The sequence below is a fragment of the Lissotriton helveticus genome, chromosome 2_1 (assembly GCF_964261635.1).
Source record: "Lissotriton helveticus chromosome 2_1, aLisHel1.1, whole genome shotgun sequence".
Taxonomy (NCBI): domain Eukaryota; kingdom Metazoa; phylum Chordata; class Amphibia; order Caudata; family Salamandridae; genus Lissotriton; species Lissotriton helveticus.
In genome coordinates, this window is record NC_136059.1 from 1,702,389,601 (window position 1) to 1,702,413,894 (window position 24,294).

General features: G+C 48.3%; 1 protein-coding gene across 2 annotated transcripts in view; it reads left to right on the forward strand.

Annotated features, from left to right (window-relative positions):
* The window catches only part of RAD23B (RAD23 nucleotide excision repair protein B), a 355,852-nt gene that overhangs the window by 161,460 nt on the left and 170,098 nt on the right, over positions 1 to 24,294 (forward strand). For both annotated transcript variants that reach the window (XM_078676661.1, XM_078676659.1), the window contains exon 4: positions 11,284 to 11,588. In XM_078676661.1, the coding sequence (XP_078532787.1) occupies positions 11,284 to 11,588 (305 nt within the window). The remainder of the gene's footprint in view (positions 1 to 11,283; positions 11,589 to 24,294) is intronic.

Here is a 24,294-nt window from a genome sequence, read left to right on the forward strand (position 1 = left end):
CTTCTGTTGCTCGCTGCTTTTGCTCCTATGAATTTTGGCCCATCTCCAACCTTTTCCCTCGCTGATCTTGGATCTCAGCCCCCTCCTCCTCTTTCCTCTCTCCTTCGCCTCTCCCGCGCTTACTGTTCCTGTCTCCTATTCATTCATCTTCCTCATCCAATTTACCACCCTCTCCATCTCGCAGACATACTTCCATTCTTGGCTAAGAAAATCATTGCAGTATTGATCTGTGCCTACTCGTCTTTCTTTATAACACATCCCATGCTTTGTTAATCAATGTTATATACATAACAGGAGTTTTGTTTACAGGTCTATTAAGAGGATACTTCACTCGGGGACACCACCACATCACTCACTGACACCACCACATCACTCACTGACACCACCACATCACTCACTGACACCACCACATCACTCACTGACACCACCACATCACTCACTGACACCACCACATCACTCACTGACACCACCACATCACTCACTGACACCACCACATCACTCACTGACACCACCACATCACTCACTGACACCACCACATCACTCACTGACACCACCACATCACGTCACTCGGGGGCACCACCACCACCACGTCACTCGGGGGCACCACCACCACCACGTCACTCGGGGGCACCACCACCACCACGTCACTCGGGGGCACCACCACCACCACGACGTCACTCGGGGGCACCACCACCACCACGACGTCACTCGGGGGCACCACCACGGCGTCACTCGGGGGCTCCACCACGGCGTCACTCGGGGGCTCCACCACGGCGTCACTCGGGGGCACCACCACGGCGTCACTCGGGGGCACCACCACGGCGTCACTCGGGGGCACCACCACGGCGTCACTCGGGGGCACCACCACGGCGTCACTCGGGGGCACCACCACGGCGTCACTCGGGGGCACCGCCACGGCGTCACTCGGGGGCACCGCCACGGCGTCACTCGGGGGCACCACCACGGCGTCACTCGGGGGCACCACCACGGCGTCACTCGGGGGCACCACCGCGTCACTCGGGGGCACCACCGCGTCACTCGGGGGCACCACCGCGTCACTCGGGGGCACCACCGCGTCAATGCTATTAATTTAGATATTTTCAAAGTCAACACATATTATAAAAAAAATTGTCATTTACAATACCAATAGCTCACACTTTCCTAATGCGAGACCTATTGCATTGCAAATGCTTGTTAGTGCTTGGAGTGGCTGTTACACTTTCTGTGTGGGTTGCTGGGTCCTCCGGGTCCTCTGGTTGGCCCCTCTCAGTTGGCTGCTGGTTCAGCCCCCCTTTTTGACAAGGATTACCTTTGGGAGATTTCTAAGCCTTATGTGGTTTCTGCCGCAGGTTTATAGTTTTGTTCTCTGATGCTGGATTTTTCTTCCCCAAGAGTGGTTCCCATACTTTCTTGGGACGTGTCCTACCCTACGTGGGGTACTTGTAGCTATTGTATAGCCCTGTCTTACGCTGGGAAGTGTGGACTCCTTGCTGGTTCCTCGCTTTCCTGGTGTCGCTGTATGCTGCGGGTGCGGTTTCTTGGCCATCTGCTGCATTGTGCTGCAGTGTATATGCCCTTTGTCTGCCGTTCGGCCCGGTCCTCTGTCTGGTGTTCCAGAGGAGTTATTTTCCTGTGTTGACGGCTTGGTTCCTCCTACTTGTTTCTACTCTTATCTTCCGGCTGGTCACTTGTTGGCGCCCAGCTGCGTCCAACTGGACGATGTGGTCTGGACGTTTAGTTTAGTGGTGCTTGTCAGCGTCCAGCTGCGCCCGCCTGCTCTTCTGGTCTACGGCCAGGGGCCTTGGAGTAGGGCCTGGCGCCCCTGCTTCTTGTTTTGCGGGAGCCTAGTGGGACTATGTTTTTCTTCTCCCACCTGCCTTATTGCTGAGGCGTTGTTCTGTCTGGTCTGTTGACTTCCAGATGTGATGGATGCGGCTGCCCTCTTCACTGGGTGTGTTCCTGGTGGATGGCTCTTGTCTTCGTTTCTACCCCTTCTCCTTGGAGTCTCTGGGTTGCTCTTCTTCCTCGGTACTCCTCTGCGTTGCCTGTACCTCTGGGGCTTCCAGTGAATGTCCCTGGTACATAGACTGCTGGCCTCCTTTCGTATTGCCCTTGCTTTCGCCTGCTTGGCGAGGGCTGGGCTGCCTCTTTTGTTTTTATAACTCATCCTCTTTGGGGCCGGTGTTCTTGCACGATGCTGAGGTTCTCTTCTGCTTGGGGGTGGGGGGGGGAGGGGGACACTGGGATCTTTCCCCTGTTCCTGTGACTCGTCCCCTGTTGGGGAGGACTGGGCTATTTTCCCTGTCCCTGTGATTTGTCCCCTGTTGTGTTCGCCTGAGCTGGAGAGGTCCTCTCGCAGACCCTCCTTCCCCCTTGAGTATGGCTAGGGTATCTATTCTACGTTGAGGAATCTGCGGCTTGTAGTCTCTATCAGATGTACGAGTTACTTACCTTCGGTAACGATGTATCCGGTAGAGACGATTCTAGCCGCAAATTCCTTCACGACCCGCTCTTCCTCTGCGTTCTGCGAGGACCCTTTGTTCTTCTGCACTCGCCTGCCTCTGGGTGGTTGTCTTTTGCGAGTGCCTTTTCTTACTCCCTCCCTAGGGGGATGCTAGTCTTGTGGTTTGCTCTATTTCTTCCCTTCTGGGGATTGGTTGATGATTTCATGGGTGCTTCTGCGCCCCTGTACCCTGGTCTCCAGTGTGGGGTCTGCTCTTGCTCTTATTCCTTTCGTTGATTGCACTTATGACTCCTCTGCAGTCCTTGGGGTTAAGGTCTCTTGGCTGGATCTCGACCCTTAGCTCTTTTCAGGAGATGTCTCTCCCTGCTGGTGTTGTTTGGGGGTTAATTGTTGTTCCTCTTCCGTTCTGGCCTTGATGCCCTTCTCTGGGCTGTGGTTGCAAACTTCTTCGTCTGCTGTGCAATTTCTCACATGTTTTCTACCTCCAGGGAGGCTGTTGTATTTGTTTTGCTTGCTGTAGCTGTGCTCTGTTCTTTCCTTCTGTTTGGTACCGTAGTGCCTGGCACTATTCTGGATGGTGCTGTTCCTCACCATTTGTTTCTTCCCTTTCTGTTTAGCTGATTTGTTTCGCACATTGTTCCAGTATTCTCACAGTTAATGTGTGTGATGGCTCCGCGCTGTGACGCGGAAAAGAGCTCCGAAGAAAACTGACGTAGGCACGCCGAGGTGGGACTTGTGCATCCTCGCTGACGTCACTAGCACGGATGACGTCAGGGCACAGTCATGTGGTGCCGTCCCCCGGCGCGCAGGGATGCTGTGGAAAAAAAGTTTTCCAGATCCAGTCTCATGCCTGGGGATAATTCTACGTTAAGGAATCTGCGGCTAGAATAGTCTCTACCTGATACATCGTTACCGGAGGTAGGTAACTCGTACTTCGAGGCAGGTCAGAGATCACCAGATCTCAGATCAGGATCGCTGAGGAGACCGCCTTGTGGTGTTGGGCTACTTAACTTGGGCCGTAGGCGTCCGATGCAGAGTGGTTCAGACTCACGTTTTGGCTGGAGTCTGAGTCTGTTGGTGAGCTAATCCGGTGCTCACAGGAGATAGTCTTTGATTTGGGAGGCAGAGCAGGTCATTCGGGTTCTTGAGGCTGCAGGACTCAACAGGATTTTGCTGGAGCAGATTTGAGGTGCAGATATGCCAGTAGGGCTGGGGCCAAGTCAGTGGGTGTCCTCCTCTTCTTAGTTCTAGCATGGCTTCTTCGGTCCTTCTTGTCTTCTGGTCGGGTCTTGTCTGAGAAGGCAAGGTTCAGACCCCTCCGGGAGCAGCAGGCTCTCGACCCAGGGGTCCAGAAACATGTCTGATGGTAGCAGCTGGCGAGTAGCCACTCAGCCTGGACACTAGTGTTAGGTCGTTTTTCAGGGAGCATCTCTAAGATGCCCTCTGTAGTGCATTTTTCACTAAATCCCACACTGCCATCCGTGTGGGTTTAATGTGCTGAGAAGTATGATGCCAAACTTCTCAGTTTTCAGAAAAGCCATTATGGTACTCTGGAGTTCGTAATGACAATCTCCCAGCACCATATACTCTTAATGACATTAAGGCACTTACACTGTCTAAGAATTGTGGACACTAGGGGTGCTGGGCTAATGCACCTGTACCCTCACCACTGGTATAGTGCATCCAGCTAGAAGGGTGGCTGATCTATGCCAGGGCAGTGGGTTGTAGGCATGGCACACAAGGATGTGTGCCATATCGACCATTCACTTTGTTCTGCACCAAAACACACACCCTACAAAGGCATTGTGTGTGCGTGCGTGTGCGTGCGTGTGCGTGCGTGTGTGCGTGTGTGCGTGTGCGTGTGTGTGTGTGTGTGTGTGTGTGTGTGTGTACGTACGTACACACATGTACGTACGTACAGGGGCGCTAAGGATGGCACAATCAGTGCTGCACCCCTTAGAGGCCGTCCCAGGCCACAGTGCCCTTGGTACCTGTAGTACCATTCACAAGGGACTGACCTGTGGCCAAAGAGTGCCAATTGGGTTTTATTTTTATTGTGTTTTTTAGGGAAGGTAAAAAACTGACGTCAGTGCGCCAGGGTGGTTCTTTTATGGGGCTCTGCACTCGTCACCTCTGTGGTGGTGTGAAGTCTTCGAAATGCCATACTGTGCTGCCTACTGGCATGCGGGTAGCATTGCTGCAAAAATCTTCAGATCCAGTCTGCCACTGGGGAATATTCTACAGATCTAGAATCTGCAGTTACAGTACCCGCCAAAAAGAGTTGCTTACATTTTGTCCAAGATCTGTTGGTTGATCTTCACTGTATGTCTCATCTCATCTCATCTTTGCATTTTGATCTTGTTTTGAGGGCAAAGCGGTGCTATGCCCTGTAGCTTTTTTTCGGTGAGAACAGCGAGCTTTTTTTTTCATCCTTGCATGGTTAAGTGGATTCTATGCCCGTCCCATCTCTTTTTAAGATTTGATTTTTGTGGCGATCAGAGTTAGTTTCTGTTATCGGCATGACTCAGTCCCAGTTTCTGGGTCGACCTTTCATGGAGTTGTGATCCTACATTTGAAGTCTTCCTCCTTCTTGCGTTTGAGAGTCTGGTCGGGCCAATTTGTTTGTTGCCGGTCTATCAGTGGTACAAAAGTGGGTGGTGGTGGACGGAGCATCTGAACCAATCAAACACTAACACCCAGTCAACAGATCTGGGTTTAATCCATCACCGTTCTTTAGCCCACTCTGCCACCCCAGTTCAGACATGGCCATATGCAAATCAGTCTGACCCTGTGCCTCGTGGGAACAGTCCTGCCCGAACTGCCAAGCCATGCCTTCCCTGGACCGGAAACAAGCTTCCGAGGACCGGTTTCTGGCATTTCAGCCGTCTTCAGCCCGGCTTATTTGAATCCAGTGGCAAAGTGAGCAAGGGACTCACGTCTGAGCATACCCTGCCAACGTATGGCGAACAAAGTGGTACAAAAGGGGATGGTGATGGACGGAGCATCTGAACCAATCAAACACTCACACGCAGTCAGCCGATCTGGGTTTAATCCATCACCGTTCTTTAGCCCACTCTGCCACTCCAGTTCAGACATGGCCATATGCAAATCAGTCTGACCCTGTGCCTCATGGGAACATTCCAGCCCGAACTACCAAGCCATGCCTTCCCTGGACCGGAAACAAGCTTCCGAGGACCGGTTTTTGGCATTTCAGCCGTCTTAAGTCCGGCTTGCTTGAATCCAGGGGCTAAGTGAGCAAGGGACTCACGTCTGAGCATACCCTGCCAACATGGCACAGGGTCAGACTGATTTGCATATGGCCATGTCTGAACTGGGGTGGCACAGTGGGCTAAAGAACGGTGATGGATTAAACCCAGATCTGTTGACTGGGTGTGAGTGTTTGATTGGTTCAGATGCTCCGTCCATCACCACCCCCTTTTGTACCACTTTGACTGCCATAAGTTGGCAGGGTATGCTCAGACGTGAGTCCCTTGCTCACTTTGCCACTGGATTCAAGCAAGCCGGGCTGAAGACGGCTGAAATGCCAAAAACCGGTCCTCGGAAGCTTGTTTCCGGTCCAGGGAAGGCATGGCTTGGCAGTTCGAGCTGGACTGTTCCCATGAGGCACAGGGTCAGACTGATTTGCATATGGCCTTGTCTGAACTGTGGTTTCAGAGTGGGCTAAAGAACTGTGATGGATTAAACCCAGATCTGTTGACTGGGTGTGAGTGTTTGATTGGTTCAGATGCTCCGTCCATCACCACCCCTTTTTGTCTGCTGGCATGGAGTTTTTTACTTTTTAAGTTGGAGCCTGTGTCCTGGGTACTGTGGATATTCTCGAAATCCCACCTCTCTGGGCTCAGAGCCATCTTCACGTCTAGGGAATAGGCACAGCTACTTTACGTTGACATGGATAATGCTGGGCCGTTCTTTTTACTCCCATGTAATCTGGTCTTCCATATTCTTTTTTTAAACATGCCCTGAGAAGGTTGCATAAAGTCCTGTTTTCCCCTTAAGGAATAGAGCACTTACTGGTGGGAGCAGTCTTTTATTTTGCTGCGAAAGGCTTTGTATGAGGAATAATTATTTTCTTTGTAGTTTTCTAGGAAATATGAGACCAAGGAGATTTAGCATTACCACTAGACTAGGGCATAACATAAAACAAATATTTTATTTGACCTAAAAACACGTCCTCCTTAACTAAACTTCCTTTGTTTCTTCGACTATACCTTGATTCAGAATGCTGTGTAGCATCGAATGTTAATTCCATGATTTCGATAGTCCAATTTATGTTGCATAAATTACAACATATGAGAGGCGAGCCAGAATACTCTAACATCTTGGCTAGAAAACCTGTATCACAAACATACCCCAGGGAAATGAATATTAGGAACAACACCTCAAAAGGAATAAACGTCCCATTCCCTAAGAGGGGATTGATTTACTTTTTGCGTTTGGTCAATATTGGAATACACAGTTTTTAGGTCTCACATTGACAGAGCTTGCGCTGTCTCTTTGTGACATGCAGTATTCAGGATATGGTATAAAGCTCCGCCCATCTTTTTAATTGGCTCCTGTCCTTTCTAAATGGTGGCTTTTCATTGTTCAGTAGGCTTAGTAGTCCCTCCTTAGTACTGCCTTGTCTCTTCTTGTAACCTCCCATGAGGACACACTCTGTTACATGTGTTGTTACTCCCTAGGTTTTAATTACAGCCTCAAAGCACTATTTTCTTAAATGGCTTCAGGTAGGACACTCACTTGGTCCTAAGCTAGGCTGACAGTGGTTACTTCACTCACTAGAACATCGCATATTTATATGAGACCGTCTAAATGTCCCTCCATCAGCTCCACACAGAGTACAACCTAATCTGAAATGGATGTAATAATTCTTTTGTTAGTTTCAAAGCTACTAAATGTATATATGGACGTAGCTATTTTGAATGTGCCTGTAGTACTGTCTTGTATGCAATGCATTATGGGTAGGGTGGATTTTCCATATCTTTTGTAGGGTGCAGTACCGTATGTGACAGAGGTACCCTGCAACATGACTAGGTAAAAACATTTGACTTTTATAATTCCAATAACTCCAACTTTGTAGTCATGCAGTCCTTTTGCCTTGCTCACTAGGGACCTCTATGAGCAGCTTGCGGAACTGCACCAAGACATGCAGTGCTGGTGCCTTGCTCACTAGGGACCTCTAGGAGCAGCTTGCGTTACTGCACCAAGACATACAATGCTGGTTCCTGGCTCAGTACTCAAGGATCTGCAATGCACTAGGTCTCGCATTACTGAAAGTATGAGCTATTGGCGTTGCATTATTATTTGCAACGCCAATATTGCAAATTTATCAGTAATGCGAGACCTATTGCATTGCAAATGCTTGTTTTTCCTTTTTACTACTATGACACTGCACCATCACCCATCCAAAGGCCAATGGTTGCTTGGTTCATCACAAGACAGGTTCCTCACTCATGTCAAAATTCATAGTAGGAGTGGGCTCAGTCTCATAATGAAGAGGGCACTTACAAGTTTAATCTTCAGTGTAGAAATATTTTTGGTGCACAGTGTCAACATGAGCTTCGGAACTGCACAAGGCTTGATTGTTGAAAAATCGATCTGAAGTGGAGTCTTTGTCCTGATGCATTGTCTGTTTCAGGGACATGATCACAAACCTTTTGCTTCATACTTGAATCCCAAAACAAGTGTTTGAAAAAACCAAATATTAGAATCTTACACTAGCTGATAGAAGGGTGCACCGCATATGATTCTCAAGCTGCAAACTGAGTATTACATGATGAAAAATGTTTGCGATTTGGGAAGAAGCGAAGGTGCTTTATAGAATTTGAATAGTTGTCAGTGCTGCTTGTTCACCCCGCTTCCCTACCAAGGATCTTTGCCTTTATCCAACATTGGCTCTCATATTCACATGCTTGAATTGTTTCCTGTCATCAAGCTGGGAATCCTACATTAAATAGCAGTAAACCATGTTAAATGGCCATAGACTCCCAAAAACAGTGCTTTAGTTGCAAATCCACCTAATTTGATGCAACCCAAATGTTCGCCAATGAAGTGAAAGTGCTAGCTCTCCTACTGCCCGTACAGGTCGCCACAGCTCATATTTTTACCGCACGTCATGTGCGAGTGTCTCTGTTAAAAGCTATACTCTAACATTTATATTGACCTTATTCTGAAACTTTTTTGGTCTACCCTGGAACTTATGCAGTTCCCTCTTCATCTTTCATTTAACCGCAAGTTGTTTTGAGAGTAAAATTGTGGGTATTTCCTAGAAAAAATACTTTCCATTTGAGGTGGATGCTGCCTTATCGGGGGTGATTTGGTTTAAAGTACCTACCCAAGCACTGCCACGAAAACTGCGCAAAAGCTGCCTCCTGGATTTCCCAGAGCTGGACCTAACTTCTGAAGCGCCTATAGCCACCTTCTCACACAAAGAATGGAATTTTTCCAGAAAAGACCTCCAAGCAGAATGAGACTGAAAATCAATGTGAAATTCCTCCTCCTCGTGTGTCCTCACTGATTTCCACCATCCGCCGGTGACCTCCATCCCATAGTCACCGACTGAATAAAAAAAATCACTGACTAGCAGGCCCTCATTACCGACAATAGCACCTTTTACGTCTCAACAGTCGTAGACACCTAGAATATCTGTACTCCTAATGTTGACCCTGTCCGTGACCGTTTTTTCCCCCATTACAGTCACCTTTTCGCCAATTCAAGTGACTGCAAGCCGTCCCTCACAGATCTTCAATTCTGAATTAGTACAACTCAGTGACCAAGATGTTTGAGTCTGCTTGTAGACGTATGCAGTTGGATGTCAAGTACTTCCTGGAGTTTGAGGGAGGTGCATTGAACGATCACGAGGCTTAGCAGGAGTATGACTACCAGCCTTAGATATTAATAGCTGATCAATATCCGCCCTGTGCACCACGTTGTGACTACTTACATTCAGAAGCGTTGTAAGTACCTTGTGCATTTTTCACAACCTTCCATCCTTTCAAAGACTTACTCCTTTCTCAATAGCCTACTGGAATGTCAGCTTCGCCTCCAGCACTGCCTCCCTCCACTAGCAGCATTACCTGCACCACCTTCACACCCTTTACCTCCCGCAGACGAGTCTGCATCGACATTCAAACAATCTTTGATCCCGTCCAAAACAAACATTGATCCCGTCTACTTCAAAGGATGTGGGAAAAGAGGATTCTTCAGATTTGGTTTACTCCGAATTAGAGGAAGAAGGTGAACTACCTGATGGGGGTAATGATGAATGGGTTGATTATTTATATTATACCAAAGGAGAGTGGTAAATCAACAGGCCAACCAAATTCACCACCTGATTATATGACAGGTTTCCATGTGTTAATGAAAGGAGCAAGGATGCTTCATACGACTTCAAGGAGCAGCCACGGTAAGCTACTAGGTGAAACGAGGACGCCAGCCAGATTGTAAGATGTTGTTCCTTTTTTGTAAAAGTTGAGAAGGAGAATCCGGTTAGGCTGGCCTATAAGGCAGGTCGGGATTTTTTCAGGGTCCCTGTTCTGTCATAGTGTCTGCGGCCTAGTGCAGATCAAAAAACCCAATAATGCCTTCTGGTGCACCCCCAATAGGGACGGTTGGTGCATAGAAAATTAGTGCCATAGAGTTGGTTCCATTACAGCAGCTTCAATCAAGGCTGCTCATGCCTTGGTGAGATGTCATGCTGCATCTGATGGTCATAACTGCTCAAAATCCCCATTAATGGAAAAAGCATGTGGAGGGAGGGGCTCTCCGAATTGCGATCTCTGGCTATTTGGTGCCATTCACATGCAGTCTGGCCCATGGTGTATCCTATATATTGCGTCAATCCAACCCCAAAAGCATGCACCAGAGCCCCCTTAGAGAAGAGTCTCCATCATACCCCAGTCTACCCGTTAAAAGGCTTTCTCCTTGTCCAGGAACCGCAGAACGACGTCTTTGTGGCACTTCCCTCCTAAGTCTATTATATTTAATACTCTTTTGATGCTGTCATCTGTGAACCTGTATGAGATAAAGCCAGTTTAATTGGCATGTATCAAATATGGTAGGGAAGATTCCAATCTGTTTGCAAGGGCCCTGGCCATTATTTTGGTATCCATGTTTAGCAGAGATGTTGGTCTGTATTGCTTGCACTTACCTGGATCCTTGTGAGGCTTTATGATGATGGTTCGCTTTGACCATTACTGGAGAAAAATCATGGAAAGGTGGTTCATGCCATTGTAGGCCTTAGCTTGTAGAGGACTTAGAGTGTCGTGGTACTTATTAAAATGTGGCGGTGACTATTAAAGGATCGGGCCTTGCCTCGTTTCACATGTTTGAGTGAAATGATTTCTGCCACTGTTATGGATTCATCTTCATCTGCTCTATTGGAGGATGTGAGTGAGGGTAGGTAGCGTAATTGAGTGTAAATAAGCTCATGACCTGTTTACAAGTGAACGTGGGATCCTGCAATTGGAGTCCAATGTAATGTTGAATAGATCAAGAACTTCTACCATGTTGGGAAGTTCTCAACTGGCTAAATAGTTGGTACTAGTATTTGTGTGTCTCCAACGTGTATGTGCTGATTGGGACTCAGTGATTCTCCTCTACATTAAATTGGGTTTGGTGTGTTCTTTGCATATTTCTCAAGGTGCCGCATTAATGCAGCTTTGGTCTCTGCTCAAAAAGGTTAGACAAATTATTGAATGATGTATCCTGTGGCTCTCCTGCCTCTTTTGCAGAGGAATGCATAGTGAAGCCTACATTTTTTCCCAATTATTTAATTAAGCTTTTGTTCTCTTTTTCTTTAGCCGAAGGCTGCGGCCTGTTCTGCTCCAGTAACCGCACCAACACTGACTTCTTCGTCCAGTGCTGCTTCTACCACCATCACCTCCACCACCACCACCACAGCTGCAGCTGTAGCTCCAACACCTTTGCCTACTCCCATCACCACACCTGCTCCTGTTTCAATTACCACATCTGCTCCTACTGCTGCAGCCTCTGTTCCAGTGACATCAGAACCGGTCACAGCCACCCAAAAGCCCAAAGAAGAAACACCTGCAGAAGAAACTGCAAAGCCTCCCTCCACAGTTAGTCCAACATCAACAGATAGCAGGTGATAAGTGTTATTATATCTGATACATGTTTTACATAATTCAGAAATCCTAATCCGTGGTAAAGTCAGAGTAGGAAGTGAGGAATTTCACTGCCTACCCATTAAGCAGCTTTGTTTGCTGCCCCATTTAATACCTTCTTTAGCAGGCGTTCCAGCTCCTTCTGATAAACTTTAGAAGAGGCATCCTGGCAGTTCAGTAAGTACATAAAATCATTATTGGCTCCCAAAAATAGAACATATATCAGTTAAAGGCCTTCTTAAGTCGAAGACTCATGAACACTTTGTTCACAAGTCTCGTAACTTTTTGAAAACCCACAGAAGGCCAGAATTATTATTATTGCGAAGTGCAAAATCTATAAATGTTGGACCAGTCATGTACTTTTTATGCCTCTCTTCTATTGTATGCATTTTACTTTGTAACCATGATCTGTATGCACTGTAGTCCATACACTATACTCTAATGCAATCTTTCTGTGTTTTGCTCTATGAAACCAGTTAAACATTTTTGTGAGATTTTTTGAACTATACCTTTGTGTGGTTTCCATGATCCTTTGAATTTTGCTTTCAAATACTTTTTCAATTATTGATGCATAGGCCAACCGTATGCCATCAGAATACATGCACTTTGATTCTTTATCGGAATATGTAAGTTACACATCATGTAAGGTAAATATCCATACAAAAAACAGAGTGACGCTATGCTCAAACTGAAACGTTTTTCAGTCAGTTAACTGCATTTCAGACCAAATTGTACATCAGCACAAATATTTGTGCATCAGAGTACCCTTAGGGTAGTCAGCAATGGCTTAATAATTTGATTATTAGACCGTACATTCATTTAAAACCTGTTTCTAGTCAAAGGGACTGGTAACCAGAAGAAGAAACTAGCACAACCAGGGGGCAGAGGCAAGAAAAAACGAGCACAACCAGGGGGCGGGAAAGAGGCAAGAAAAGCCGATCACAACCAGGGAAGAGAGGCAAGAAAAGCAAGCACAACCATGGAACAGAGGCAAGAAAAGCGATCACAAACAGGGGGCAGAGGAAAGAAAAGCGAGCACAAACAGGGGCAGAGGCAATAAAAGCGAGCACAGCTAGGGAACAGAGGCAAGAAAAGCGAGCACAACCAGGGGTCAGAGGCAAGAAAAGCGAGCACAACCAGGGAACAGAGGCAAGAAAAGCGAGCACAGCCAGGGAACAGAGGCAAGAAAAGTGAGCACAAACATGGGGCAGAGGCAAAGAAAGGCAAGCACAAACATGGGGCAGAGGCAAGAAAAGCGATCACAACCAGGGGGCAGAGGCAAGAAAAGCGATCACAACCTGGGGGCAGAGGCAAGACAAGCGATCACAACCAGGGAACAGAGGCAAGAAAAAATGGGCACAACCAGGGAACAGAGGCAAGAAAAAACTGGCACACCCAGGGAACAGAGGCAAGAAAAAACTGGCACAAACTCTCCTGCTGCATAATTCCGGTGGCCATGCTTATAACTAACACCTCTTCCACTGTCTGTATCCTACTATCATACTGTAGTATCTCTAGACATAACTAAACGTTATACTTTCTTCCCCTTCCTATGTTCCTCTGCAAAATGCCCCAGTACCCTCCCCTATTAGTCCAGCCCCTTTTCCTCATCGCTTGCTTTTAAATCGCCAACAACGACCCTGGCACACACTGTAATTAATTTCCTCACGACAGGATGGCAAAATATCTCTGAAAAACTTCCCTGCACGAGGTCAATTCAAATAGGACATTTAGACAAACCGGAACACATTTCCAACGTTCAGTTGAAAGACCGTGAGTAAAAGTTTTTTTAAGCACTACAACAAGAGACCAGAGGTCGAAAATGACCCTCATTAGTCAACCAGGGAAACAACGCAGGACATGGGACCGGATATGCTGAAGGGGGCTGCGGGGCTCAGGAAGCCACAGCCTGCTCTTTTAATTACAATATGTATCTACTGTTAGAGGAAGAGCCAACAAGCAGTTGTAAGTTAGCGTGCCCCCGGGCAGAACAAGTTCATACTAGTGTGACCGCAGGGCACACATGGGAGGAAGGCTGCGTTCACGAGGCTGGAACGAAGAACCGATCCTAACAAAGTCACCCACATTCACATCTGGCTGAGCTCTGAGTGTGAGGCGGCTCGAGGTCAAACCAAGCGGGCCACAGCCAGACCCGCAAAGGAACTTCCAAACACAGCAGAGAGCCCGAGGTAACACAAACCCAAAACACACAGCGTTATTTCAAATACCAGTGTCTGAGGGGGTGGTCGCTAAGCCCTTACCCAGCAGTCTCTGGTCAGCTCAGACCTCGGGTGGCTGCTGTCTCCTCTCGGGGCTCCGGCGGGGTACCACTCCTTGTTTTTGCGTCCTCCGCCCTAGGCCGGAGGCGGGTTCGGAGACGCTGGCGGGAGTGGTGAGGTAACTGTCAGCCTGCGGGTGTCCCCAGCCCTCGGGGTCCGCTATTTGCTTGTCCGCCTGCTCTGGAGTCTGGTGTTCGTCCTCTTTCCCAAGCGGTCCCTGCACCGGGGCAGGGCCTGGCGACGGCGTCCCGCCCTACACAGACTCAGAGGAAATTCGGTCCTAAAGCTGCTGCCGCTGCGGGCCCCGGCGATGGGAGTACCCTAAACCGCCCCCACCACCCCTCGGACAATTAGAAACAAGGCTCTCTATGGAGTGAAAGGACAGAAGCATTGTATGTAGGCTCTGCTTGCACCGAGTTTCTAGCACAGTTATCATTGGTGCAGGTGACCATGCACCCACAGAGTGAGGGGCACATACGTGCTGGCGTGAGGAGGGGGGGTCGCGTCCCTTCACAAAAATAGCGAGAGGTGTAGCACTCACAGCAGGAAGCGCCACACCTCCATGTTTCTCCGAGGTGAAGCAGAAATGCCTCGGAGAAAAGCCCCGTCATTTTAGGATTCGAGGGCGTGTTTTTCTTTCTCTCCTCTTCCCATTGGCTGGAATGTAAAATTCCAGCCAATGGGAAGAGGAGAAAAAGAAACTAAAAAACACACCCCGAATCCCAAAAAGACAGGGCTTAGACGTCCCTCTCCTCCAATGGCTTGCCTCCGTTTTAGGAAGCCAGCCAATGGAGAAGAGGGGCGGGTTCAAGCCCCACTCTGAAAAACATAAGATCTCGCTGGGGAGACTGAGCAAGCGCAGCCTACGCAGGCCGAGACCTAAAAAAGGGGGAAGGTATGGGGCAGGGGGAGGTGAAGGAAATCCAAGCAAGTTCTCCAGTCCCCCATGTCCTTTCAGTGGCATTCGCCAGTCAAGGCACAATTTTAGCCTTCAGTTTTATTGAGCGCTTATATCGCTTCAGATCAGATGTTGCCTAATAGAAAGCGATGTATTCTATCTGCCTCTTCTCTATGTAGGGCTTCTTATTTCAAGGCATGAGCCCACTGTGCTACATCCCTCAACAATAAGCCGAATATTGGTCTTGTTGCAGCTTTTCAACATATAACCACCAATCTTTTAGCTAAGCTCAATTCTAAGTCAAAAACGCTTTTGTCAACTTTATTTGGTTCAGGTCTAGGAAAGCTTATGAGAAGCAACACCTGGGACGTGCATTCTATCTCTCCATCACAAGTTTGTTTTAACTGATGTTACACTGGTCTAGTAGGTCCACAACCGTGGGCACGTCCAGACCGTCTGAAAGAAGTTTGCAGTCAGCGAGTCACAGCTAGGACAGGTTCTGGGTTCATCACCATATATGTTGATTACCTTAGAGAGTCGTAGGTAGGAATGGTGTGTATAATCTTCCATGATTCCATTGCAATGCTCCAAATCACTGCCTAATCTTATCTCACACAAGGATTTAGAGAAAGTGGGCATTGCCATTTGAAGCATGTCTAATTGCTTTCTGCAGTTGCAGCATGGAGACTGACTTTACATGACTTGACCGGGTTTGTTGGACATTATGTTCAACCTAGTTGAATAGAATGATTTTCAAACTGGTTCTATGCTAGAGGAGCTTGAGATATACATTTTATAATTTATGGTTTGTCAATTGAGAAAACAAATCCCTCTTTGGACACCAGTGGCCAGGTAAAGAAATAACTATTTTTATATGGTTACCCTCCCAAGTTTGGACTGCTGCTGTTGGTTTATTAAACTCTCAAGAGTGCACCGAGGCCTGCTAGCCAGACCTCAGTGGCTGTGCCCCTACCTTTAAACTGGTATGTTGAATTGGCTTTTACCCAATTGGCTCAGCTAAGAAACCTGAATGTCTCTAGTAAATGGTACCAATGACATGTAAGTTAGAGCCCCCTGCCCCTACCATCCCACACCACTGGGATTGCTTCACTGGTTGTGTCATCCTGGGATACTAGTAAAACAAGACTCTCAACCCGCCATTTGCAGGCTGTAAGAGCAGTTTTAACTACTGGCCTGACTTTACCATTTAAAGCAATGGCAAAATGCCAGACTTCCCCCTGGTATATGTACAATTCACCCTTGGTTCAGGCCTATCAAGTCCTAAGGTAGGATGCTACATATTCCATGGGCAAAACATGTCATTTTATATAAACTCATAGTAAAAATGTGGAGCTGCTGTTTTTACTGCGGGAAATCCTGGTCTCCCAATTAACAAGTGCAGAGTTGCATGCAATCCCCTCAGCTGTGCATCTTTGGTATCAAGCAGCTTGTTGCATTAAGCACAAGTTGATTATCAGGTCGAAATTAATATACCAAGTTGCAATGGGGAGCTTTAGCAAAATTGCCCCTTCATTGCCATTAGTCACCTGTGACCATACTGGCTGCACACGGGGTTCTGTTGCTGAGACAGCTTTCTGACCTTCTGTGAAGGCATGCAAATGACTCCCAGGAAAGGACATACTAGGAGCCTGCTACGGAAGGAGGTGTCACCTCCGTCCTGCAGGAATCCACACTTGTGTTGGCCCAAATGCCGAGCTTCAGAGGAGAAGCCTTCTGTGAAGTGCAAAGGGTTATCATTTAGGAGAGGGCTGCTCCAATGTTCAGGCACACAGACAGACAGACAGGCTGGCACTAGCGACAGGCGAGGATAAATCAGTTATCGGGGGCATGTAGTACTCTTCGTGCCACACCTCCGGGTTAGCTAGGAAGCTCCACACTCCAGAAAATGGTTCCTGCCATCTTGGAAGTGGGCAGACTGGTGCAGTCTGAGAAGTCCAGATGCCATACTTCACAGAAAGTGGTCCTCCGGTGGGAGGGAACCTGGTAGCCCATTGGCTACCAACTGTATCCTACCCAGAGGGCGTTTTCTGATAATAAGTAGGGAACTCGTGGCACCGTGAACTTGGATCTGGACTGGAAGAAGGACCAAATTAGGACTGCCCTACTGCACTGTGAACCCGGCACTGGAGTGAACTGCACCTGCTCAACCTGGTGGCTAGCAAAAGAGAGTAACTGTGCTGGCTGAGGCCTGCTTGAGGAGAAGTCATCTGCAGAGCCCAGCCAAAGCCAAAACACACCAAGGGTTGGTGAACTGTCGTCCTGTTCACAGCACAGGGGACAAACTAGCTGAGAAACCTGCTGGGGCAAGTTGGTAGCCACAAATCTTCAACACGTCACCGTGCAGCGCCAGGGACTAAGACCAGATGCGCAACGTTTAGCCAGAGTTCGCGGAGTGCGGGGGTATCGTCTGAGTGCAGCTGGAATCACCAGAGGAAAGAGTTATCGACCCAGGGAGGATTGGCCCATGACAGTGATACTGGGTGACTAGTAATCCAGTGGGGACTGGATTTCTGACCGCACTGAGAGGACTTTGAGGGATGTTAAGCCTGTGACTAGGACCGCCTCAACCCCTGTGTGAACTGAGGAGTAGTCCAATCAAGACCCCTGTTGATCGCGTTGCATCCACAGCATCCTTTGAGCATCTTAAGCATCTTTCATTCCTTGCATCGAGACCACTGCCATAGGAAAGCCCTGCAAACGATAAAAGCGCCTGAAACTGACTGAGAACTGCTTCCCCTTCTGAGTTACCTGTTTCTGATTAACTTGCTGGTCTCCCTGACTGGCTCCCTACTGAAGTTGGTCACCTATAGCGACTCAAACTTGGCGCATGTCTAAACTTAGTGGTGAAAAAGTTTCTAATTGTCAGTTAGTTAAATTTGCCAATACTTGTTAGCTCAGTGCCGCTGTTGACCAGGGGGCCACATGTTAAGGTCAAGAGCGCCGCATGAGGCCCTCCGAATCAATATTTGAGTATCAATGACATAAAAGCTTGGTGAAAGAGAGAATGGGTTTAGAGTTCAAATCCACTTGATGAATCTGCTATTTGCTAGATCCATGCAGCTAACGTTAATTGCAGCATTTCCCACCCTTTCGTATACAGTAGGAGAGACTTTAGCCTACGGCCAAACGTCCTCATAGCACAGCCAACAGAAATTGTCTTTGTAATCTCAGTTGCAACATTCTTTGCAACAAGAGTGTGACAAATATCGAGAACACAATTGGTCTTGAACACAAGAACCTTATGTTATTGGATGCTCTCCAAAAAAGAATTAAGAAGCAGATGTCTTCCTCCGCTCTTTACATACCTTAAGATGTTTCCCAGGACCATATATTTTGATGGCTAAAAATGCAAATCATCACTTTGCTGGGGACAAAGCTCCCTCAAGAATGAGTTGCATTTCAGAAAATGATTCCTTTTTTTATCAGACGTTATAGTTTCCATTAAAGAGGAAAGTGTTCTGCCTCTTATTCATAGTAGCCTTGTGTATTTTACTGTTCCCCAATGTTTGAATCCAGAAGAGGACTTGTTTAGGGTTTTAGTACTAACAGTGGTCACAGGAACTGACTCCTGAGAGCATCTGCTCTTGGTCAAAGATAAAGTTAGGATAAAAAACAATAATAGATAAACGTGCAGAATAGCATTACTCATCCCCGGCTGCCGCTGCTGGGAGACACTTATGGATACTTGAGTGCATTTGATAGGTTTGTATTGTAACGGTTTATATGCTGGAGCTAACAAAATCGTTCTCCATAGGTTACAAATGGTCCAACATGCAGCCGCCCGTCTTGTATTACGTTGGCCTCGCAGATCTTCAGCCTCGGCAGCACTCAAAATACTTCATTGGCTACCAATAGGCAAAAGAATTCTGTTTAAGATTCTCATAATTACTTACAGGGCATTCCATCAGCAGGGTCCAAAATACCTGTGCAATGGCTTTAAAAGATATCACCCGACACGCTGTTTGAGGTCTGCCAGTCAGAATCTACTTACAATTCCCCGATTCAAGCTGGTTACAAAGGGTGGTAAATCACTTTTTGTACTGGGTTCCAAGGCCTGGAATAAGCTCCCGCCCTATCTACGAGAATTCTCCCAAGAAACACCCTTCAGGAAAGCATTAAAAACCTGGATTTTTTCTCTATCTGATGCGGCGTGTTGGGAGTTGGTGTAATATGTAGTGCAGTATGCAAGTCATTTCTTTTCCCTCCAACCCCTTCAACTAGGTTGGATTGAGCGCCAAGATACTCCTTGGAGTGAAAGAAGCGCTATAGAAGTGTTCCTTACATACATACATACATACAGGTTTGCTTCTTTGGCAACCTGTACTTGCATGTCAGTGTTTTGGACTTGGAAGCAGTGGTGTAAGCAGCTTTCCAGGGAGAAATCAGGGTTTGGATCGAAATGACTTGTGGCACCTGTGTTTTTTTTCGCCTCAAAAGCAAAGAGTGCTGTTCTTCCATTTTTAGATTGAAGTTTGCTAAAGACATCTTAGGGACTTTCAGAAAGTTGACCTAGGAATGCTTACCGCCCGTTGCTTACCATTGACTTTGTGTGGCTTGTAACTCAAATTGTGTATCCCTCTCCACTCCAATGTACCCCACCCCACTTTGCTACAGTCTACTTCTCTCCAAAACTACACCATTTCACCCGACTCGACTCGACTCGACTCCACTCCACTCCACTCCAGTTTACCCCACCTGTTAAAAATAGCAATGTGTATGTACATAAGCGGCGTTCATTTGTGTTCACAGTACCCCTTGGTGTAAACAGAATGGATATCACTAAAACTCTGACTGTGTTGTCCCACTAGCATAGACCCATGCACACACGTACACGACAGCCACTTTAGGCACCATGGTCTCTCAGTTTGCGGTCGATCGCCAGCGCCCCTTCCTTGACCCTGCAAGCTTCCCCCCATGCACCCTGGCTGCCCCCTCTCCCACATGCGCGAGTCATGAGCCCACCCCTCCCGCATGACTCTGTCCCTCAGAATCGCACCCCGCGCCTGACCAACACCTCCTGTCCCTCCATGAATACCCCTCCTTTGATGACCTCTTCCTCTGAGCCTGAATGTCAGCCCTGACCACTGGTCATCCCTTAGCCTGAGGATACAGTTTATTGCCCACTACTTTATGCACTCGTCTCTCCTGGAAGAAGCTACTATTGATCATGGCCACCCCACCCCCTGAGATTCGATCAGGCACACACAATCCAATGGAATCAGCAGAACACTCAGCCGCCTGACAGCCCCCTCCTATTGCATGGAGGATAAGGGCCCTACTGTAGCCACGTGTTGGAATACCTCCATACTATACAAAGTGTTGATTGTAATAAAGGATGCCTGTGTGCCACAAACCTGTGTATAAAAGACGAAGCCTCAGAGAAACTTGTTAGAGCACCTCCCGAAGACACTATGCGAGTGTCCCAAAGGACAGGCTCTCCTCATGAGTAATAAACCCTGTTCTTGTTTTCCTACTTCCAGTGCCCGTCTCTTTATTTGGTAGCTATTCAAGATGCAAACGAAGAGTCGTCCTGCACCAACGGCCTGGGCATCGGGTGCGATATGGGCTGACTTTTCTACACACCCCACTCTTGCTACAGTCTACTTCTCTCCAATCTACACCATTTCACCCGACTCGACTCGACTCCACTACACAACACTCCACTTTACCCCACCCCACTCCAATCCAGTTTACCCCTTCTCAATCCAATCTACTTCTAACACATTCCATTCCAGTCTACCCCAATCTAACCAATATCTACCCAACTCCAAACACCACTCCAGTCTTCCCCACTCCAATCTACCCAATCCATTTCAATCCAATCTACCCCACTTCAATCTACCCCACTCTAGAGTACCCCACCCCAATTTACCCACCCCACACCACCCCAGTCTACCCCACACCACCCCAGTCTACCCCAAACCACCCCAGTCTACCTCACACCACCCCAGTCTACCCCACTTCAATCCACTTTACCCCACCCTACTCCAGCCCACTCTAATGTACCCCAATCTAACCCACTCCAATCTAACTCAGGCGAATTTACCCCACTGCATTCCAATGAACCCCACTCCAAACTCCAGTGCAATGTATCCAACTCTCCTCCGGTCTACCCCACTCCACCGCTATCTACCCAACTCAGTCTACACCATTCCTCCAATCTTCCACACTCTAATCCACTCTACCTACCCCTCCGCTCAAATATACCCCACTGCACTCTACCCAAATCTAAACCCCTCCACTTCCCTTAAATCTATCCCACTCCAGTGTACCACACTCCTCTCCAAACCATTCACTTCTATCTACCCTGCTATAATCAATCCCGAATCACCTCACTCTGCTGTAATCTACCTCACCCACTCCAATCTACCCCACTCCAATCCAATCACTTCAATATATCCCACTTCAACCCAGTCCCTCCTACTCCAGCTCACTCCAATCTACCCTACCCCACCCCAAACTACACTACTCCAATCTACCTCTTCCAATCTACCCACTCAAATCTACTCCACTCCACCCCAATCTACTCCACCCCAATCTACTCCACTCCTATTTACTCCACTCCTATCTACCCCACCCGAACCAATCTGCCCCACTTCAATCTTTTCCACTCCATCTACCCCAACCCACTCTACCCTGTCCAACTCTACCCCGTCCAACTCTACCCCAACCCACTCTACCCCAAACCGCTCTACCCTACCCCACTGTACGCTACTTCACTCCAGTCAATCCTACCATAATCCACCCAATCTATCCGCCTCGAATGTACCCAACTCAACCCCACTTACTCCAATATGTCCCACTCCAATCTACTCCACTCTGCCTCACTCCATCCCAATCTACCTCTCTCCAATCTATCCCGCCAACTACCCTTCTTGAATCTACACCATACAATCCGCCCACTCAGATTTACCCTTCCCCACTGTCAGAAAGTGTATATACTGGACCAAAGTAAGGTACAGTGTGCACAGTCCCCAGAGGTTTGGCAGAGCCTAAAGATAGATATAACCTGTGAGAAGTTGGCCTGATATGCAGTGCTCACTATTCTAGTGATCACTATGTATCAGTCCAGACAACCCTTATTGATGATTGGTTGTAAGTCAACCTGATAGACCAGCTATCCTAGTAGCATGGATACGAGCAGTCTAAGGCTAAGACTCTAGAGGGAGTGTTAAGCCAGCTGTTTTACCATCACATTACCCCTTGAACACCAAGTGAAAGGACACCACACAAGTTGTTATCAAAAATAAAGTATATTTATTTATAACAGGACTACCTGGCTCTTTATGAGACAGGGAGCTAAGCACACAACAAAACTCTTAAAGAATTACTGAAAGTCGCACAATTTACACAAATGCCCGAGGGGCACGAAAAACCATATACACAAGAAGTGGAATGCGAAGTTACTAGCAGGTAAGTAATACTTTTCTAGACTGTAGAAACGCTAGGCCTACAATGCTGAACCCTTGGATTAGAAGCAGGAGGCCTAGGGACGCCGTGTGCAGAGTGGGAACTCTCACGCGTAATGCGGGAACAAGTCTATGGATACTAGCAATCACAAAGTTACTGTTCTCGGGCGAACCCGACTAGGTGGGTCGAAAACAAGAGTGGATCCGAACACTTAGGGTGTTGGACTATGCTGGAGCACCGGAGTACTCAGTTTACCTAGCCCAGGGGCATGCGTCTGCATAGGGTTCAAGTTGCGTCGGAAACCCTCGTTGAAGAACCAGGAGCCTGAAGAAAGAAGTTGCTGGCAGGCGGCCAGTGAAGAAGTTCGTGGTGATCCAAGCTTGGATCAGGGAAGAAGAAAACCTGTAAGCAGAGGGGACCAAGTTCTGAATCACTAGCCAGTGATTTAGGTGGGCACCAGTATGGCACCGGACGAAGTCACCTCGACCAGGTGAGTGGGCTCTGCAGTCTCTCGGACCAGGAGGCGTTGTCGGCGACCAGGATGGAGGTGCGAGCTGTCCCACGAAGGTCTCTGCTGTCGACGCCGCTGGACCCAGGATTGGGGCAACAAGTCTTGGCAAATGCAAGCCCACGCGGTGGACTTAAAATGGAGTCTGGAGTGGACCAGGAGGGTCCAGTGTGCTCCTCTTTTGGAGGGGAGCAAGGGCTAGTCTGGAGCAACCAGACCAGCGGTGTTTGTCGTCGTGAAGCGTCGTGAGAGGGCCACTAGCCAACGGGCAAGCGACCTGGACAACGCGGTGAGCAGCAAAGAGCAGAAGGGCCCCACGCAGATCTCGTGGATGCAGGGGGGCTGAACTTCGGTGCTGGAGCTGCTCAGGGTCGGGGCTTCTCTTACCCCAAAGCACTCAGTCGAGGGTCACTCGGTGGTCGTGCTGGACAAGCGTCGTGCAGTCTTTAAAGATGGCCGGTCCCTCGAGGTCTCGTCACACCCACGGATCACAGCTGGGCTGATGATGCAGGTTGAGGTCAGAGGTGCCAGGGAAGCCGGTTCTCGTCGTGCTGGGCAGTCTTGATCCGGAGGAGAGACTTACAGCAGACCGCGATGCTTGGTTGGTGCCTGCTGCTGCAGGGTGACTACTCCTTAGTCACAAGGGAGAAATCTTGAGAAGAGTCTTGAGATCCTTTCGTGGAAAGTTGGTTCAGGATTCAAAGATGATCTAATTTGGAAGGGGGCCTGCTCCTACCTTTATCCTGCAAAAAGGGGCTGGCACGCGACTAAGTCCTGCCCTATGGGTGGGACTAGGAGGGGGGTGGATACACCCCTCTCCTTTGGCGGGCTTTCCCCAGATCAGGGGCTGGAGTGCCCCTGGAACTGGTTCAAGCCGGCCTATGCACAGTGAGCACCGGGGTGCCACTTGCAGTCACCTTCCTCAAAAGCCCTGCCTACCTAGAATACACAAAATCCTGTCTGGGACGGTGCTGGCACCGCCCCTGGCAGGAAACCCTTTGTCCTTGCCTCCTGTGCTGGGAGGACTCCCAGCAGCAGGGGGGCAGACTTGCGTCTCGGTGGCAGCATCCATCTTGTGGAGCTGAGGCTATGTCTGACTTTAACCGGGGTTACAGGTTACCAACATGTCGTGTCCCTCTAGAAGGGTGGAATGCTAACCCCGTCGCCAGAATTGGCGAGGGGTTAGTATTCCAATTCGTATGACACCTTACTCGACATGTTTTGATAAAGCGATACCAGAGTTGGCATATAACCGCGAGGATTATAATGCACTTAAGAGTATATGGTATGCGATATCATGGAAACGGCTACGGGATGGATCCCGAAAGCCGCAGACAGGCTCAGCTCATGCCAGAGCACCATCTCACACGATTCCAAGCACTCTGCCTTCAGGATTGTCAAGGCCTGCCATAGGAGTGACTGATAGGAGATCTGTGTGCCCATTTTAGGGTTAGATATAGGTATACTATATCTAAAGCAAAGGGTGATTACACCACCTTGCCCCAGCTGTCGTGCAGCCAGTTGTGTCAGATTTGGATGGCCAGCCAGGGGTGGCATAATACATGCTGCAG